Source organism: Scomber scombrus, chromosome 22 (assembly GCF_963691925.1).
Source record: "Scomber scombrus chromosome 22, fScoSco1.1, whole genome shotgun sequence".
In the NCBI taxonomy this organism is placed as follows: Eukaryota; Metazoa; Chordata; class Actinopteri; order Scombriformes; family Scombridae; genus Scomber; species Scomber scombrus.
Window position 1 is genome coordinate 5,958,700 of NC_084991.1, and position 20,799 is coordinate 5,979,498.

At 37.9% G+C, this 20,799-nt stretch overlaps 1 protein-coding gene across 1 annotated transcript in view; it reads left to right on the forward strand.

Annotated features, from left to right (window-relative positions):
• Window positions 1-19,969, forward strand: part of LOC134004623 (anoctamin-4-like) — a 33,370-nt gene extending 13,401 nt beyond the window's left edge. Inside the window, exons 14-27 of the mRNA XM_062443961.1 lie at window positions 7,571-7,653; window positions 8,780-8,920; window positions 9,259-9,423; window positions 9,629-9,665; window positions 11,307-11,418; window positions 11,687-11,744; window positions 13,995-14,092; window positions 14,324-14,466; window positions 15,057-15,209; window positions 15,289-15,436; window positions 15,565-15,684; window positions 16,368-16,473; window positions 17,953-18,148; window positions 19,420-19,969. Coding sequence (XP_062299945.1) covers window positions 7,571-7,653; window positions 8,780-8,920; window positions 9,259-9,423; window positions 9,629-9,665; window positions 11,307-11,418; window positions 11,687-11,744; window positions 13,995-14,092; window positions 14,324-14,466; window positions 15,057-15,209; window positions 15,289-15,436; window positions 15,565-15,684; window positions 16,368-16,473; window positions 17,953-18,144 — 1,556 coding nt within the window. The 3' untranslated portion in view covers window positions 18,145-18,148; window positions 19,420-19,969. The remainder of the gene's footprint in view (window positions 1-7,570; window positions 7,654-8,779; window positions 8,921-9,258; window positions 9,424-9,628; window positions 9,666-11,306; window positions 11,419-11,686; window positions 11,745-13,994; window positions 14,093-14,323; window positions 14,467-15,056; window positions 15,210-15,288; window positions 15,437-15,564; window positions 15,685-16,367; window positions 16,474-17,952; window positions 18,149-19,419) is intronic.
• Window positions 19,970-20,799: the final 830 nt, after the last annotated feature.

A 20,799-nucleotide genomic window follows, 5' to 3' on the forward strand; every position in this document is an offset into this window, starting at 1 on the left:
CAACGCTAGCTCTACTTTTAGCTTTTAAAAAAATAATTTACTTCTTTTAAAGCTGTATTTCTTTGCCACTTGGGGGCAGCACAGCAAGCTGTAAACACAACACTGACGTACTAACGCTATCAGAAACTGCTTTCGTGAACAGTTGGCTACGTCTAGCTGACACGGAGTAACATTAGCATTCATTCTGAGTGGTATTTATGACCATTTGTCCGATGCTAGCTCTACTTTTAGTTTGTGTTTTGGTCTCTTTTTAACTTCTGAGGAAAACGTTTTGCCCTTTAGCTGCTAAATGGTCAACTACCTACACCAGTTGGTCATTAACGTCCAATGTCTGTAATTTGGTGTTAGGGCAGATAGTTAACAGCAGATTTAGCAGAGCTTTTTTTCTGAAAACAACACAGACGAGAGCGGTGAGAGTGAACCAAAACAGTAAATATGCAAGCCGTAGAACTAAAACACTTAGCTTAAAGATGCTAAAATGTGCTGTAGAGCTGAAGGGACTTCATTACTATGAGCAACACCTTTACCATTATATGTAGTCATTTGACTCATTATTCATATAAAAACATAAATCAGAGCACCTTAAACTTCTTTTTTTTATTTTTGAAAAAATGAGGGGTTCCAAAAAGGAAAGTATTATTGCTACATATACAAACTGAGAGATATTACATCACATATAGATTGCATTTTGTGACATACAGTATGTTATACAGTGAAACTTTGTGTAAAAGCCAGAAGGATCCGGAGACTGTCAGCGCTGAACAAGGTCCCAGGGTATGGAAGGTGCAAACAGAGAGTATGTGGCAGGTTCATATTCTTCAACTGCTGCAGACACTGCAGGCGATGAAGCAGCATCAGCATCATCACAAAGCTGATAGCTAGCCTGTTTGTAAAGGTCTAGGTGGAAGGATGAGGGGACTGGAGACATGGAAAAGAAATGAAAAATGAAACTAAAGTCGCTGTGTTGAAGAAAAAGTGAAAAAAATGTTTCCCATTTCTATACAAATTTTATTTTGGAACAGCTGATTTCGCACTGTTGATACTGCAGCTATTACTTCAATTCATAGATGTCAAATGACAGACATGGGTACACTATGTGCTACTAAATCAAATCTGAAGGCATATATTATATGTGATTTGTGTTTGCATGCTGGAACTTTTAGAATTGTAATTACACTAGAGTAAATTTAAGCAGCAGTTTTAAGAATGAAAACGGATATATTATACTTTTTTGCTGCTCCAACAAATCAATCAGTTCATATTAATATCTGGTATCCTCGAGTAGATTTGAAAAATAAACAAAATGAGACAGGTTGTAAAATCACTTGCCTCCCTGTCTGTATGCGACAATGATTGGCCTGAAGTCACATTTTTAAATACCCTCTATAAATGTTGCTTATAATGTGTTTTATGATCAAGCTGATGCAGGTCACACGCTGAAACACATTGGTCTGTTAATAAAGTTTTCCTACACTACAAGTGTTGCTGAAGCTTTGACAACTCACTCCACTGGTAATTTTCGTCATGAGCTTTTTTTTTCTTTTTTTTTTTTAATTAAATGATTAACATTGAAACTTTGTTGATTTGTAATAATGTTAAAACTCAAAACTAAAACTGTAGCAGCACACTAAATGCTCACTCACCACAGAGTTTTTCTAGAGTGTCTGGTTGTTTGAGAGCTTTTTGTACTTTGTTGTCCAAACTCCAACATCTCAGCATGAAGAACAGAGCCAAACACAGCTGGAGGGCAAAGGTCAACACGCCCAGCACAATGATGGTGTTGTTAACTATTGAGGGCAAAGAAGAGAGGAGTGGTTATAATTATTATTTATGTGTCTGCTTTTCTGTGAGGAGAACATTTAACAGGGCTTTTTTAGTGTAGTGCAGCAACATGGAACTAATAATACTAGGACATTTAAACTAAATATGTAATCATTAGGGCGTAAAGAGCTCTGTGTAAGAGTGGTCCCCAAATTGCAGATGTTATATAAACTCTCCTTCTCTCAGCCACCTCTGGTGCCATCGTGGACATGCAGTGCAGAACTGGTAGTGCGTGAATAATAAATAAAATCTATAAACATGATGAAAAAATAAAGAGCTGTGGCAGAGATGACAGAAAAAGATAATGGTTGTGTGGCAGGTTAATCCAATCATATCACTATACATTATGCCTGAAATATAGCACAGTAAGGTATTTTTGTGCTTTTTACACTTCATCCAACAGCTGAAACTTTTAGTGCTATCAGACCTATATATATATGTTTAAATATAATGTAGTCAAATGGTTAATACATCAATCAAAAGTGATATTTCATTTCCATTACTTGTTTAATATATGGACAGCGAGTGTGGTTCCTATACTAATGAAAGCAGTGCAGGCCTTGTTGAGTTTGTGTGTGTGTGTGTGTGTGTGTGTGTGTGTGTGTGTGTGTGTGTGTGTGTGTGTGTGTGTGTGTGTGTGTGTGTGTGTTAATAATTCAGACATTCAGGCATATTCAGACCTCATCACAATGGAAACCTGATCTGGAAACCTGATCTGATGGCTACAGATATAGTGGGACTGAACTTCAGTCAGGACAAAATTTAAAATAAATAAATAAATAAAAAACTATATATAAAAACTATATAGTAAAAATGGGAAGATGTGTCACATATTCATAATAAAACTTTTGACCAAAATTTTAACACTTTGAAAGATTGGTCCCCCGTTTGCTTATATGCTTTAGAGGCTTTGTGCAAAGGTAATAGAGATGCCAGCCATGCAATGTTGTTACTGACCAGCTGATGATAGTTGTGGTGTTGACTCCAAGCGGGAGATGTCTGGCTGAGAGAAACCCACAGTGAGGTTCTGGTTCTGGAAGATTCCCATCAGTCCGATCCGTCACAGCTCCAGCAGAGTTCCTGTACAGCGGACAGAAGCATTTGCATGTCTCGTCAAAAGGTTTAAGTTTTCTCAGGTATTCGTGTCGCTTTGAAAAGAGGTTAATGTGATATGCTGTGTGAACACAATGAAGACCTTTGGAAGAATAGTTGCTGATGTTGAATTTGTGAATGTAATACTGTCATATTAAAGCCAACATGTAGTGTAGAAAATGTTGTTCAGCACAGAGAAACGTTGAACAGGGCATTGAACTGTGGACATGTTTCAAAAGAAAACAAACTGCAGGAAATTCAACAAAATGACTTTAACCTGAAAAGAAATCAATAGAAAGAACCTTTTCATCCTCTCTGAACAGTGACCTGCTGGCTAACGTAGATGACAGAAATGACAAAGTAACAAAAAGTGATTCATTTAAGACCTCACACACACATATACACACACAGGAGTACTTTAAAATAATGCAGTTTACCACAGGAACGACATTACACGCAGAACACCAAAAAAAAAATCACACATCACTACAGCAGGACTGACCCTATTTCACATCAACTTCTTTGAGAAAACACCAAAAATGAAGGTGGTGGTATATTAGCTAAAGAATGATTTAATAAACAAGGCCATGTAGAAAGGGAGGAGAAACAGTCTTTTCATAGTGATGAAGAATTGAGAATATATACTGAGAATATAAAATCAACCCACCCTGGTAGATTTGATCATTTTTCTTTTATCTGCCTCTGCTGCTTTAATGGTTAATAGTAAAAAAAAAAAAAAAAAATCCCTTTCATGTATTTGTATAATCTATTATTTAAGACTTCTAGTCTTGATAGGGCTCTACTTAGGTTGTTTAAAACCAGTTGGCTTGGATGTGCGTAAAGGTTATTAATAGACTTCATTCAGAGTATCAAATATATTATGTGAACACAGGGCTGGGGAATACACTTAACTTTAAATAGAAGTGACAGAAATGATGCATTTGATGGATGTAACAGAAAATTAGAGGTTGCCACTTTCACAGGTTTTAGTTAGACATTGGCTTGAAGATGATTTCATCAGTCTGATATCCAATGTGTATTCTGATCTTCTATACAAACTAACTTTATTAATAACCAATTACACACCTTTAAATAAAGAGCATGTTGAACTTTAAATAGTGCAGTTCAACTTTTGCCTGAAGTCATGTAGTGTGTTTAAATGTATGTTTGACGTATCTATATTTGATTTAGCTTTGAATAGCAACATGACAGGAATACAATAGAAGATTGCATAAAACATCTGAGTGCAACAGTTGCATACACACTAATAATCTGACTTCAAAACATGCCAAGCTGATTTCTGTCACGCATGTTAAACTCCATGAAGAGCAGTGAGGAGGTCTGAAGCTGTTTGGACAGCTGCACAGACCTGCAGAGCCCAGTTTAATTCCAGTTTTTATTCAGTTTAAAGAAAATAAGAATAAGAATATTGCACTAATATACTGACCTTACCGTCACTGCTCCTTGGTGTTGCAAGGTCTGTTGCAGCTGCTGTCCAAATGAATATATTTTTGGGTTCAACTGCTGCAGAGAATCCACTCAAATTCCTTCATTAAGGTTCCTCAGAAGTGCGCTCCCCTGCTGCCTCCACATGAGAAGCTGTGCCCTTCTCAGACAGCTGGACAAGAAAGAGAAAAATAAACTTCAAGCATTGAAATAGTGAGGATACAAACTGGACTGAAGTACTGCTCCAGTTGTCAGTGGAGAGCAGGTTAGGAGAGGCAGGTTAACATGTCAATAAGTAAGCCATCTTAAGGACTTTGTTCAGATATATCTGCTCTCCATGCCACAGTGCTGTATCTGAATTGTAAACACCAGAACTTTAGTGTCACTTTGCCCCAGAGACAGTATCAACACAGTCTGTTATCTTAGCAAACCAGCTGGTGTTAGGAGTTATCTTATGCAATGAAAAAAGATCCTGAAGGATATGATTATGACTTCACCAATTAAGGTATAGTTGGTAGGCTTGTCACAATAATTTTGTAATCGACTTATCGTAAAATAGCATAATTATCAACATCATCATGTCTATATATGGACTTATCGTATGATACATGGACATGACCGTGATCATTTTTTTTAACCTCAGTATTTCCACACTTTACATCAGCATCTTAAGAGACTATTCATGTCAAATTGGCTTAAGTGAGTAGTGTCCTCCATTCCTCACTGTGTACATCCTGAGTGGAGACTGCATAAGCGAGCAGCGTCGTTTATATCGAATTGAAATTAAAGAATTGTCCCGGAACATAATGGCAGTCTGTGTGTTTTTACAGAAGTGTAGCACCCACTCTCAAATCCCACCCCCTTACATTATTATGCTATTATATTATCATTATATCAGTGGTATAAAATGATCTTCAAATGACAATAATATTGTTTATTGTTTATTTCTGGGACAATATAACGTCCAATAAAAGTAGTTATCATGACAGGCATAATAGTTGGCTATATTCTTTTTCCTTTTTCAGTTATATTCCTTAGCTGTAGTACAGCAAGTGAACACTCTGCAGACATCAGAATTGTGCATTAAAACAGTGGTCACCAACCCTGTTCCGAGAGAGCTACTGCCCTGCGTGTTTTAGGTATCTCCCCACTCTAACACACCTGATTCTAATTATTAGCTCGTTACCAAGCAGCCTAAGCTTGTCAAGGGCTTGATAACGAGCTCATTATTAGAATCAGGTGTGTTAGAGTGGGGAGATACCTAAAATATACAGGGCAGTAGCTCTCCAGGAGCAGGGTTGGGGACCACTGCATTAAAAGGACTATTTTTTGGAAGAAACCCATTTTATTTGTCTAACTCTGACCGCAGAAGTTAGAAGTTTCAACTTAAGATGTGTTTTTGCACAGAATGAGGACTGTGAATTTAAACCCCCATCACTTACATTAAAATTACAATAAGAAGGTACTTCTTTGTAGCAAGTATGAGCAGGAGAAACAATGACCAGTAACCCTTGCAGTGTATATACTGTATAGGCATGTCAGTGTTGTTTTACAGTAGACTTGAAACACCTATACTTTAAATGCTTATGTAGAAATAAGTGTGTAAAATGATAGATTACCTAGTTTTGCTTATAAGGATTTACATTATTTTTTTTTTTTACTAGTGTTGCAGTTTGATAGGAAGTTGTGTGCAAGTGCTGCCCAAGAAATATGACCCCAATAGTATTACAGCTCCAGATGGTGGCGCTACATGCAACTGAATCATTGAGCGTCAGAATCAAAGGTGAGCTCTGTGAACAAGTAACCGAGCTGAAGTATTTGGGGATAATTTTACATTCTCTGTTGAATTTTAAAAGTCAAAAACAATTAAGGCTAACCTCAGCTGCTTCAAGATGATAAGAAACTGTTTGACATTTGACTGTGCCTTAATGTTTCTAAATGCAATGATTCTCCCACATCTGTCCTATGGTTGAACCTCCTGGTCCCAGGCCAACCAGTCAGTAATTAAATCCATAGTTTCTTTACAGTTGGGCTCAGAAAATCTTAGCACGTGGCTATGATCGTACCTTATTTGCCTTTTGTCTAAGTAAATACAAAATTTGAAGCTTTATTGATCTTCATTATGTAAAACTCATTATGCAAAAACATTTTAATGGTGTCACTCCTCAGCCTTTTGTGCAAATACATACAGACAGTTGTTTTAGTCTATCTCTTTATATCAGAACAAGATATTGCTACCTTTCTGTGTTCCTCAATAAGCTACAGACCAACTGAGCAATGCAATTAAATTAAAATTAAACTAAATTTTGTCTGGGGTTCCACTATTGTGCTAAGTTCAAGCTGCACTAATCAATATTTTTTTAATCAACAATGGATGTACGTGTAAGCAGTCGCTTGTTGTAACGAACGCACAGAAAAGTGTCACTTGACTGTAGTTCCTCTCAGCTACGGAGCATTGTAATACAGTTCATGGTTTGTATATTTCAGCTTACAACTGTAATGTGTTGGTTCATTCTCACTGTGGAAAACAGCTGCAGGCCCAGCAGGCAGCAGGCAGAAAATGAAACATTTGGCATCCAAAGAGCTACATAATCCTCTCACAAGTGGGTGGAGACAGGACAAAAGCTATTAGAAGAGAGGACATTGGACTGAGACAACTACAAATGGATGTTAATTTTACTATGTGTCTGCAACTGATAACAATTGTAAAAGCTGATAACATGTAAATAAAATGTTAGAAATCAATTAATACAGCTTTAAAGAAAATGTCAGCACAGCATCAAATATGGACATTAAGAGATTTATGATACAGAAATATGGTATGCTGCTAACAATTTCAACATATTGAGTAGCTTGCATTGCATATAGAGGAATTCTATGATAAAACATCAGCACTCAAACATTAGCACATTAGTGAACCAACATCCACTAATAAATGTTTTTTTCTATGCTGTCTTGAAAGAAAAACTGTTTGTCCAGCATTTGAGGCCTTGTATTTATCCTCAAGTCATCATGACACAACCTGGACAGTGCTGCTTATTTCCCTACATTCAAAAATCTTTGAAAATAAACTTCTTCAAGGAAAAATAGAAAATGTAGCTCTCTTACTCAGGGTTTGTTTTTACCGTGAGAGACGATATCACCATTAATCCAGGTAAAGAGAAGCCGCAAATGGTCCCGTGCTCCTAACACTGTTTTTCTCATATTTCAGCAACAGTCTTCCTTGAGTTCTGGAAAAGGCGCAGAGCCGTCCTCGCGTATGATTGGGACCTCATTGACTGGGAGGAAGAAGAGGTGACATAGTTACTTCATTTGGAATTCATCTACATATGTAGATATAGTCTACTCACCTAGAAAATGTAATGAATGTAATGACAAGATCGTGTGTTTTTAAGTGAAAAGTCCACTTGGTTTGTGAGCAGCTGTAAAGAGATACTGCAGTGTCAGGTTTGCATGTGGAGTCTGCACCAAGAAAGTCTCTCTCAGATCAACTGTCGTATGAGAATATAATGATTGGTTGTGTCAGAAATTTTGGTGGGTTTATAATGCTCTTGCTGTTATTATGTATCAACCTCCAACCCTCGTCTGTCAATCATTTTGATTCTGACTGATAAGTGTGTTGTTTGAAAGGCTGCTGTTTGTGGGTGGGAGAATGACTCAGAGCCTCAGTCTGCTGTGAGACAAGAACTGAGATAATAAACTGCATTAGTGACTGTATGCCTGGTTGGTACCTGCAGCAAGTATGGCTGATTCACAATCAAGAGCTAAAACCTTTTTACATTAAACATTTTGGGTCATGATATTATACTGTATCGCTCATTGGCACTGCAGTAATATCCTTTTTATTTGTGCTTTTCTATAGACTTTACATATTACTTTACATCCTCAAATAGTGGGTGTACAATTTTAAGGTGATCAACAACCAACAGTTTTAGACTAATTAAAGGTGCAGTGTGCAGACTTTAGTGGCATCTAGCAGAACATCATTGGTAGAAATGGAATATAATATTCCTAAATTTGTTTTAATTAGTGTATAATCACCTGAAAATAAAAAATCATTGTGTTTTCATTACTTTAGAATGAGCCCTTTATATCTACATAGGGAGCGGGTCCTCTTCCATGGAGCCCACCATGTTGCACTGCCATGTTTCTACAGTAGCCCAGAATGGACAAACCAAACACTGGCTGTAGAATGGGGCTTTCGCGTTTTCTCTGAGTCTTGCAGCCGCTGTAGGTCCTCCTCCATTTTTCGAAGGGACGCTTGTTGAAATCTGCAACCTCACCACTAGATGCCATGAAATCCTACATACTGGACTTTTTAAGTCATAAATGGATAAGTGTAGAATGGGTTTGAATTTACGGGTCTGTGTCTTTTATCTAAATTTCTGCTAGAGTTTGCTCATGTGTGTCATGTTTGCAGGATGAAATACGCCCCCAGTTTGAGGCCAAATACTCAAAGAAAGAGAGGACGAACCCCATATCTGGAAAGCCTGAGCCTTACCAAGACTTCACAGACAAATACAGTCGTCTTATCGTCTCAGCATCTGGGATATTCTTCATGGTGAGTTACTGGAGTGAATAAACAGGTGTGCCACTCTCACCTTTTTATTCACTCTTTGAACTGTATTATTTTTAAGGGAAAGCCACTTTTCCATATACTATTATTTATAAACTATTATGTAGCTTAATTTTATGCCAACATCCATTTTGTTTGTGTTCATTTCTAAGTATGTTAACAGTTTTTATGTATTTGTTGACCACCTATTGTACTCGATGTACAGACTCCTATGTTATGCATTTTGTAAATCACTTGATCAATACATTTTTACAGCATAAGGCCAATGTAAAGTTGACATTTGTTGTTGTTTGTAGTAGTGGTATTTTTGTCACATGTCACAGATATTGGTGGTGATCGCCGCGGTTTTTGGCATCGTCATTTATCGCGTGATCACCGTCAGCACCTTTGCCGCCTTTGGCTGGGCTCTCATCAGGAACAACTCTCAGGTGGCGACTACGGGCACGGCGGTCTGCATCAACTTCTGCGTGATCATGCTCCTCAATGTGGTGAGTTTCTGCTATCCATCAACAGCGGTGGTGCAGAGATGCAGTGGTACATACAATGGTTGGTCAACTTATAAAAAAAGGTTGATAATCGTAATATAATACAACCAAGATACAGGATGGTTTTATATGGCCGATTGCCAAATAAACACATTTTATTTAACTTGTTTCCTCAGCAATGACTTCCAATCTTGTTTTTTTTCCCTAGCTCTATGAAAAAGTTGCTCTCTTGCTCACCAATCTAGGTAAGTTGGCGTTACCAGCATATCTACTATTATTGAGGGAGAAGAACTTTTTTAATGCAGGTTTAACTACAACTGTACATTGACGTTGGCCATGGATGTATTAATAGAGCTGGATACAGTGACTCTGCTCAGCCTTGCTGCCATTGCCCATTGCCCCCCTCGCATTATTATGCTATTATATCATCATTATATCAGTGGTATAAAATTTATCTTCAAAAGACAATAAAATAGTTGATCGCGATTATTTCTGAGACAATATATCGTCCAACCCAGAAGCTATAAATGTTTTTTTGGCTTATACATATAATATATACTTATATGCAGTTCGTATAGTAAATCCATAATGTTGGCTCAGTACCAATTCTTCCCTGAAGCTCCCACCCCTCCCCTTAGTAACTGTTGCTAAGTCTGTCAGGCTCTCTGTTCATACAGTGCTAATGGATGCAGAGTGATTTTTTGAAATATGAGTCTTCGATTTCAGAGAGATGTAGACATATGCAGACTTCTAATTTTTAACCAGAGATGGTCAATTTATGTCAACTGAAATGACAAGAGTACCCTGCAGATTTTCACAGTTCTATTAACTAGCTAACAGGTTGGCTAAAATTACTGTCTGGCTGACTTTTGAGAATCTTGTAAAAGCATCTTAATAAGGCTTTTCAGGGCTACATATACTAAAAGGCCGAGTCTATACACCGTATGTACCAGGCAAAAAATCATGGATATAAAGACGCTGCATTATTATAATGTAGCGCTAGTTAGTCTGATAAGGGAAATGTGAGATTGCTTAAATATAACCCTGTTTGGCTGCTTAGCTTTGATAAACTTTTTACAAGAGTAAATGCTTTTACGATTAGGGACTACTGATTGGTAAATGTTTCACTTGTTACTTTTGTTACATTGGCTTTTCTTTTTTTAATTTGGTTTTAATTTTTTAGATATGGAGTGTTAACTTCCTCAAATCTAATAAAGAGCAGACTGGGGTTCCTAACATAACACAAAATTCTGATAGGATCTAGGACTGGCACATACTGGACACTCACAAATACATTTATAAATAGAGCAGGCCAATCTCTCTTATAACAGCCCGTGCACACCACTCAGCCATGTATCAATCAATCAATTTTTATTTTTATGGCGCCAAATCACAACAAAAGTCATCTCAAGGCACTTTTCGCTAGAGCAGGTCTTGACTGTATTCTGTAATTTAATTTAAAGCCACCCAGTGTTCCCTCATGAGCAAACATTTGGCGACAACAACAAGGTAAAACTCCCCTTTAATGGGAAGAAACCTCAAGCAGAACCAGGCTCTAGGTGGGCGGCCATCTGCCTTGACTGGTTTGGGTTGAGAAGAGAGAGAGAGAGAGAGGAGAGAGAAATCCAAAGCGTGACAGGTCAGCCATGCCTAGTTCCTGTCGCTAAGCTATGACAATCACTGTTCAGGGTAGGGGTTTAGTGAGCGGTCAAATTCAGAGCCATTAAGAGAATTAATATTTACTTTGGTCTAGGTCACTGACTGTGTGATTGCCCTACAAATTAATCTCATTTGTCCCATTGGTCAGCTTACTAAAATTCCCAGTCTGCTTGCTCAGTTTATCTCACTACTCCTGGCTTCTCCCCCCCCCCCCCCCCTCGCCACAGAGCAACCAAGGACAGAGTCGGAGTGGGAGAACAGCTTCACCCTCAAGATGTTCCTTTTTCAGTTCGTCAACCTCAACAGTTCAACTTTCTACATCGCCTTCTTTTTGGGAAGGTGAGAACGTACAAAAATGTTGTAAATTTCGGATTTCTAACAGCCACAATCAATGCATGATAACAATAAAACCTATTTTATACAAATGTAATAAAATATGCTCCACAAAAAATGAAGGCAGAAACAATAAAAGCAAAAACAAAGAAAAGACAATTGAAACAGCAGGCTACCTTAGGTGAAAAGATCGTAAAATATTGCCTTTCATATCAACTGATAATAAAGTTGCCACAATGCATTACTTAAAAAAAAAAAATCCTTTGGTTGACAGATTTACAGGCCGGCCTGGTGCATACCTACGCCTCATCAATCGCTGGAAACTGGAAGAAGTGAGTAATTACTTTGCTTTTCCACGGGGGAAAAACAGCAAAGCCTTATGGATCCAGTTATTTCTAAATTGGACATTAAGCAATTACTGTATGCCTAACCACCAGGCATTTAACCCCCATCAGCAGTAAGTGTAGCCAGCAGTACTTATGGGAACATGCAGGGAAAAAACACACTGAAGTGGTCTAAGGGGACAAAAGGCCTGAGATGGCGCTTTTAGATGCTGCGCTAATGCGGTCCCACTTGTTCCCCTCGGCTACAGAAATTGAAATGACAAATTCTATGTGACTTGACATGTAACAAAGTACAACCTCAGTCAGCCTTTTTTTGGCCATGCGGAATCATCATTGTGCAAATACAAGTTTATTGGCCTTTTAATGAACATGTGCAAAAGCTGCTACAAGCTGAATAGGAACATCTGAAAGGTTTCTTACTTACAACAAAACACTTGTGTTGGTGTTACAGGCCTATGCTGTGACTTTCATGTAAATTTTAAGTCCTGATTATATTTAAGATACTACCAATCTACCGATATAATATGAATAGACGGAATTTACAACCAACAGATTACCAGCACATTAAAACCCCTTTCATACATCCCTGAAATGTTCTGGAAATTACCACCAGGTGCTGTATGTGAGAACACAAATGTCCAAGTAAGATAGACCAGACATTAAATGGACTTCACCCTGCCAGCTCCCTACTACAAAGTCCATGTAATGTCCGATGTGTGATTTCTCACCTACTGGAAATACTCCATTTGGTTTAGGCGAAACGGACAATCTCCTGCTGTGTGCTACATGTGTGAAAGGGCAACCCTGGAAAATGTCCGGACCTGATTCTATGGACTTTGTCCAAAATGAAAATAGGTTAAGTTCTGAGTGCTACAGATACAGAGAATGTTTACCAATTAGGTAGTAAATACTAACAATAAGCAGCCTTTTGAGTTACATATACTCCAAAGAAGTCACATTGCATACTATTGATGCACACTATACTCCCACAGTGCAATGCAATATTGACCATCATCGTGTGCTGTTTGTGCAGTCAGTATTAGGGCCGACCGATACTGTATTTTTGGGGCCGATGCCAATACTGATATTAGGGAATAAAAAAATTCCAATATCAATATATTGACCTATAATATTATATATACACAGAATAAAACACACATACAATTTACAGTGTAGTTATCAAACACAACATTAGTGCACTGAAAAAGTAAACTTATAATTATAAATTCCTACAAATACTGCTAAATACTACTAAATTCCTATAAACACAACAAAAAACATATCTACATATATATTAAACTTGAATTAAGAAAAATAATTAAATATAAATATAATGCTGCCTATATAACTTCTTTTTTTTTTTTTAAATCAGTGCATATTGGACAAAATATATGCCGATACCGATATATTTGCTGATAATATCGGCTAACCAATACATCGGTCCGGCTCTAGTCAGTATACATGAAATCAACATAGCTTACTGTATTATACAAAGAGGAATGATACACTAAGTATGCTGCTGAATGTTGGTGTGCAACTTTGAAAAGATGGTGACATTGTTCAAGAAAAATAACAACAGTACAGTTTCACACCAGCTCTAAGATTATCTTAGAAAACAAATAGTAGTTTATTAAAATTTTGGATCAACACTTTGTTTTTTTGTGTAGTTTATTTGGTAGTGGCTTTCTGAAGTTGTACTGTGAGGTCTATAAATATATTACATCCTGCACATATATATATATACACACGTATAGAATTGGGACACATATTGCCCTGAAAAGCAGAAGCTTAGCATAAAAAGTATACTGCGTAGGCCAGCCTATAACAGTTCTGTCAAAGCCCCTACACACCTATAGTCCACCCACACAGGTGTTCTCACTTATGTTGCCTTATTAGACCTCTTTACAGGACTGTGTGGGCGTGTGCAAATTAAGCTTGACTGGTGAGCAGAAAAGGTAACTGAAATGTGAGTATATATATACATATGTACGTAAGTAATAACAGTAGGGACTTTGAAACTTTAAATCATGTCAAGGCTCTCCTTTGCATTGGGTTTGCTTGAATTTTGAACAGAGATTGATAGATTGGTTGTTTTTCTCGAGTACCTGACTGAAGTGAAGAATGATTGATGAGTCTTGAGAATGATGAGGCAATGCAGAGAACCTCCAGTTTTTTGCTTACATTTTAGAGTTTGATCCTCTCCCTCTCTCTGTCTCTATCTTTCTATCATTGCTGCAGTGCCACCCTAGTGGTTGTCTCATTGACCTCTGCATGCAGATGGGGATCATCATGGTGCTAAAACAGACCTGGAACAACTTCATGGAGCTTGGCTACCCGTGAGTTCCAGACGCATTTATATAACCTTTAAAATGAAGTTAGTGTGTTTTTCAGTGGTGCTTGGCACATGTCAGACATAATGATTCAAATAAATCAGTGACAACATACATACTCCTTTATAACTGTACTGATTGCAGATGAATAACAGATCAAATACAGTAATATCCTTATGTTTCTCTACTGAATGGGTTTTTACTGCTATCTATTGTTGTTTTTGTTATGGTTGTTAGGCTCATTCAGAACTGGTGGACGCGGCGGCGGCTGAGGAGAGAGCACGGAAAGAAGGCTAAGGCCAGCTTCCCACAGTGGGAGAGGGATTACAACCTACAGCCAATGAATGCCTACGGACTCTTTGATGAATACTTGGAGATGAGTAAGCATTTTATTTACATATTTAGGCTATAGAGATGATAAACCACTACCTATGTGAATGCTACAACTTTTAATATCAGATTTGTAGTTTTAAGGTTATCCCAAATGCACTCCAGTTTAATCTTCTGCAGTACAATTTTTTTTTAACAGTAATACATTTTTTCATTTTGTGACCTAGCAGCTGACACGCATGTTATGCAACTGCGACACTGATTTGCCTTGGATTGAATTTGGGCCAGGAGCTTTTCCACATGCTCATGTTTGTCTCTGCTGTCTATCATCAAATAGATTTTAAAAAATTGAAATATGAAAAGGACAAATAGAAAATTGTAAAAGTAGTCATTCATTTATATGTGTGGGTTAGGGTTAGGGTACTTCTGCTAATCCTAACCCTAACCCTAATAAATGTGTAATGTTAAAAGGGTCTGTTATAGTAATGAACCTACAGAAAAGTATCACCCCACTCCCTCCCTTTCCTAACCTGACGCACTAGATGGTTTGTTACACACGCCTGTAGCTCCCAGTGTTCCTAGGATGGTGAGGGATGGGATGTTAGCAGCTAGCTGATGATGTCGTTGTGTTGTGTTTCAGTTCTACAGTTCGGCTTCACCACCATCTTCGTGGCAGCCTTCCCTCTGGCGCCTCTCTTAGCGCTGCTGAACAACATCATCGAGATCCGTTTAGATGCCTACAAGTTTGTCACACAGTGGCGGCGACCTCTGCCATCACAAGCCAAAGACATAGGTACATAAGACATGGCACATTTATGTTTTTGTTTCTTTTTCCCCCAATCTAAAGATAACCTTTTTTCTTTTTTTGGCAGGGATCTGGTATGGCATTCTAGAGGGGATCGGCATATTGTCCGTCATCACCAATGCCTTTGTCATCGCTGTTACCTCAGACTTCATCCCTCGCCTTGTTTATGCCTACAAGTATGGGCCTTGTGCTGGTCAGGGCCGAGCAGGGGAAGGGTGAGTGACGGTGGCTTTTGGATCTTTCGGTTTCTTTGTTACTTTTCACGTTTAACAACTTACTTTAGTTATGATAATGTTTTTAGATGCAGTATTAAGTATTCAATGATTTGTTGTGTGTTCCTCAGGTGTATGATGGGTTACGTCAACGCCAGTCTCTCAGTTTTCCTCGTGTCTGACTTTGAGAAGAGATCACAGCCGAGGACGAATGGCTCGGAACTGATAAGAGAAGCTGTGAAGTATTGCAGGTAGTGTGTTTGTATGTGCGTCCCTGCACCCAAAGTTTCCAGTGCTCATCAAGTATAATATCAAGCATGTTAAAACTATACTTCTGCACCTGAGCCATGATTAAGGTTTCCCCCCTTGTATCTGTTACATTTTTTTAAAAGAAATGCTTGATGCAAATAAACCTTTTTTTTTTTAACAAGCATTTGCTGCAAACATTTGTGCAACCCCAGGATGGATTGCATAACCCGTTTTGCGTGTTCATCCATCACTTTATCCCCATAAACCAAAATGCAGGCTCTGTGCTTTTTGTACAATCTTACTATGCTGCACATACAGTAGTGAAAGTGTGTCCAAACTTTTGACTGGTAATGTATATAAAATCATAAAATACAGAGAACAAACAGGAGTATAAAAGAAAATACGAAGACAAAATAACCACATAAATAAGTAGACATACAGTGAAAATATGTTTTTAAAATCAAAGGTTTTTTCAGACAACCTAAAGTTGAGCTGAAGTGAAATAAAAGAACATAATAACAAGCTTGCACACAAATTATTTAGATGTTTTGCTTGAATTTGCACAGATGCTGTCAGCATGCTGAGTTTGACTGCAGTGAATTTCACAATGGTTTTTCACTCAGTGACATCGCTTAGATATCATCACTTTGTGACAACCTTTGACTTCCACTGTTTGACACACCAGATATCGTGACTACAGGGAGCCTCCAGACTCTGCTGAGCCCTACTCGTACACTCTGCAGTTCTGGCACGTCCTGGCAGCCCGGCTGGCATTCATCATTGTTTTTGAGGTCAGTTGACAGTTCACAGAGTTTTTGACAAATGATGCCAGACAGCAGGAAGGAATTGGAATTAGATTCCTTTATATTGTTTTGTCAATGCAGTTTTATGTCTTTATTCATGAGTACCTATCTAAGTCTTCTTCGGCATTTTGATGTAATTTGCTCACAGCGTATAAAGATTTGCACCACTAACCAGAAAAAATTCTTGATACACGCAAACCAGTTTTAGATTGTACTATAAAATAAAAGGCAGTGTCACAAAAAGGAAAGCCTGTATAACCTTCTTTCGAATCACTTGAAGGTTTTGAACATCGTGTTTGTGAACGTTTTTCAATTCCTGTGTTTTGTCTGTTTTTACTGCTCTTTTAATCAGCGGCTTCAAATCAATTACCATGTGCACTGTGCACACATTGTCACTAATTAGGACGTTTACAGGTGCTCCAAATGAACCTTGCTTAACTTAGTCCACAAGTCCATTGTCAAGGACTGTGTCTGAAATCACTCAATTATTCACTCATTCACTACTCACTATTGAATGAACACTAAATAGTTCACTCAATAGTGAGCAGCAATTGAAGATTTCAGACACTAACTAATCGTCATCATTTTGTGTCATCACCATCAGCTGTAGAGCCATGTGACAATAGTTTTCATGTCTTTAAAATGTGGAGCATTTTATTGTGGGATTGTTAGCATACCATGGACACTACTTTTTTCGTTTCATGGTGGAATATTTGAGAGCAAAGTATAGTGTAGATATTTACACACTCAGCATTCAGATGCTCAAATAAAATGGCAGAGGGTAAATGTAGTGCATTATATAGTATATAGGGAGTGATGTCGGACACAGTCAAGGAGTAACTACACAAATCAATGTGTTTCAAAAAGGCACTTTTTAAAAGAAGATTAAAAGCAACAAAGTGATAATGCTCACCCATGCAGAACAGGGGAGGCCAAACACCTTGTGACACATTGACTAATCCCAAAGCTAACTGCTGTAGCTGGTGAGTTAACCTCTAACATGCTAGCCTGCTATTGAAAGTCATTCACAATTTTACAGCTTCTCTATATTTTCTCCCTAATGCGCTGTTTACTTCCCCCTGAGCTTTTGTTTACCATTACACAACATTTCGTTCAATAAAAAGTTATTGAAGAAGGACAATAAAGTTCACCAAGCACTCATTAGCTTAGCTTGATTGCTGACAGAACAATAAGTTAATACCATTTTTTTTAAAGACATACCTATACCACTGCCATTACTGTCAAATAACTGTCTGAGTATTGCTCCTTTGTGAGCAGTTTTTCCAATAGAGGAGATTAAGTAAAAGTAAATTGTGAAACCTAGTGAAGCATTTAGCAGCTAATGAGATATTTACTCAGGAGTTGATAGACAAAACAAAGCTAAAAGGAGTGATGCTCCATTTTTTGTTTGTTTTACTATGGACATATGACTCTGGCATTTGTGATATCGTGCTCTTTTTTTTGCAGCACATGGTCTTTGCCATCAAGACTCTGATTGCATACCTGATCCCCGACCTTCCAAAGGACCTTCGGGATCGAATGCGCAGGGAGAAGTACCTGATCCAGGAGATGATGTATGAGGCCGAACTGGAGAGACTGCAGAAGGAGAAAAATGAGAAAAAGAAGAAAGATGTGGCCCACCACAAGGAATGGCCCTGAACTGGTACAGTTAGAGATTCAGAAACTGTATGTCGAAGTTCTTCAGCTCTTCATGATTTGTATGGGGTTCTACATGAACTAACCCAGGTTTTAGTGGGTGGGGTTACAGTTATTGTTTAAAAAGCACGCCCTGTTCACAATGGTGCAATGCCATTAGTCCGACAGCCCATTCTTCTGAAACCCAATTAGTCTCCAAAAACTTCCCATTGGGCTGAAAGCCCAACTCATCATCCCAAAAAACAAAAGCCCACTGTTCCAAAGGCCTTTTGCTCTGAACATTGAAGTGTAGCTTGATGTGCATTTTAACCCAAACCATGATCTTCCTTAACCCTGTGGTTTTTGTGCCTTCACCTAACCAAACCTTAACCACAGCAGTCACACCATAAAACAGCTTCTTTCTTCTTTTTAACAAGCACATCAAAATTCACCAATACATTAAGGGCAAAAAACAACAGAGATAGCTTAGTTGGAACTCCTAGTCATAAATAATGGCAGTACTTCATTATTATCAGACACTGTTAATGTTTATTACCTGACAAAACAGAGTGAGATCTTATGCTGTTTAATTCAGTGGAACTACAATTTAACAAATGAGCAGTTATTGTGGAAACAAATGGGGAAACATTACATTAATTCACTTTACATAGAGTTCAAATTAAAACTACAATATGTTAAATGTTTGCTTCAATGGTTTCTGACAGTAAGAAACTATTTTAGACTTAATTTGCCTTTTCTTCAGTCATTTAAAATGTAAATTAACTTATTAAACATACTTTTCACAATCTACTCAATTCTTCTGTTAAATTCGATGTCATATTTCACACAGCAGAACTCTGATTCACTGAAATTACATGTTATAAAAATGATTTAGCTTAGTTCACAAAGGAGCTGTTAAAATTAAATATCTGGAAATTAAAAGTTTTTCTTTAGGAGTCAGACAAAGTCATGCGTTATGATTTCCGTTATGATTTCAATATTATCTCTTAAATTGAGCAGTATCTTAAAGGTGTCTGGAAAGTACTACGTAATACTAAGAGAGATTTAAAAAAAATCATGTTGCATCAAAAAGGGGTTTCTTTAAAGGAAAATTTACATTAATTTGTGTCTGTAAGAATTAAATAAAATATGATTATAAAAGAGAGGAATGAAAGCCAAAACTATTGAAAATAAGTACAACAACACAAACATTAATGGAATAAAACATTTAACATATGAAGCTGTATTTTTTCAGTGTGTACAGGCCTTTCCACATTATAATGTTTTTCTGATTTCCAGGTTGTCAGCTGGTGATTGGTTTTCAGTGCACAGTAGAAGGGTAGAGGACTGCTGGGTTTCCCGCATGATACTGGAACCCCCATACCTTCCGCCTGCCATGCCAGACCAGCACCTCCTAGTGGACAGTTGACGAACTGCATCCAGCAGGGTCTCCCAGTGACCATGGAGCCCTCGTGGCTGCATACATGGCAGATGTCCTCTTGAAGATTTGGCAGCAAGATTTGCTACCTTTTTTTTCTCCGGATAGTTCCTACCATGGACTCTCAGCAGTGTATGTCTTCAGATCCTGAATGTAGACCTCAAGCAAGACTAAACTTTTACAGATTTTAGACAAGAGAAATTCACTCCAGAGCTTACTGAATGACACACCCTGTTTACATTTCTCCTTATTTTAGGAGTTCACATTTTGCTTTATTGTAAATAAAGATATTTAAATGAATGTCAGGTCATCTGCTCTGCTATAGTGTAGTGCAATAAAATAGGTACACTGTGGTTGTGTCCACAGTTTGCTAAAATTGGAAATGCTTTCCATTTGAATTTAGATTGATAACTGCAGTAATAAACAATATTTATTGTTAAGCGATTTGACTTTGTCTTTCTTGAACATTGTCAAAGTTTATGGATTCAAGTGGGGTTGGTATTTAGGATTCAGCAACTCTACCGATATCATCAACCTCCCTACAGATTGAGATGTCCATCCTTCTCATTATGGTCAGTCTTGACAATCTAGTCAGAAAAAAAAATGAAGGCAAAGAAATCTTAAACAAATTTAATGGTCACTCTTGATGTTACGGGTCTGTAATTTCTGAATAATTTCCAAGTTCCCTGGAAAGAATTCAATAATTTGGGAGGAATCAGCAGGAAAATAGACATTGTTCAATTAGTTCATTCTGTTGTATTAAAGTTTTAATGAACAGTATAAGTCAGCTGAACAGTCAAGAAGTTTAAATTTATTGACAGGCAAGCATACAACTAATACAGCATGTTCTCCACGTGCCTGTGTGGTGTGGGTTCTCTTCAGGTTCTCCGGCTTCTCCCAACAGACCAAAAACACGCAGGTGAGGTTAATTGGTGGCTCTAAATGCCCTTAAGTGTGAATATGAGTGTGAATGGTTGTCTCTCTATACCAGTGGTCTCCAACCCTGCTCCTGGAGAGCTACTGCCCTGCATGTTTTAGGTATCTCCTCACTCTAACACACCTGATTCTAATAATCAACTCGTTATCAAGCCCTTTGACGAGCCTCAGCTGCTTGATAACGAGTTAGAGTGAGGAGATACCTAAAACATGCAGGGCAGTAGCTCTCCAGGAGCAGGGTTGGAGACCACTGCTCTATACAGTGCTGTGAAAAAGTATTTGCCCCCTTACGGATAACCTATTTT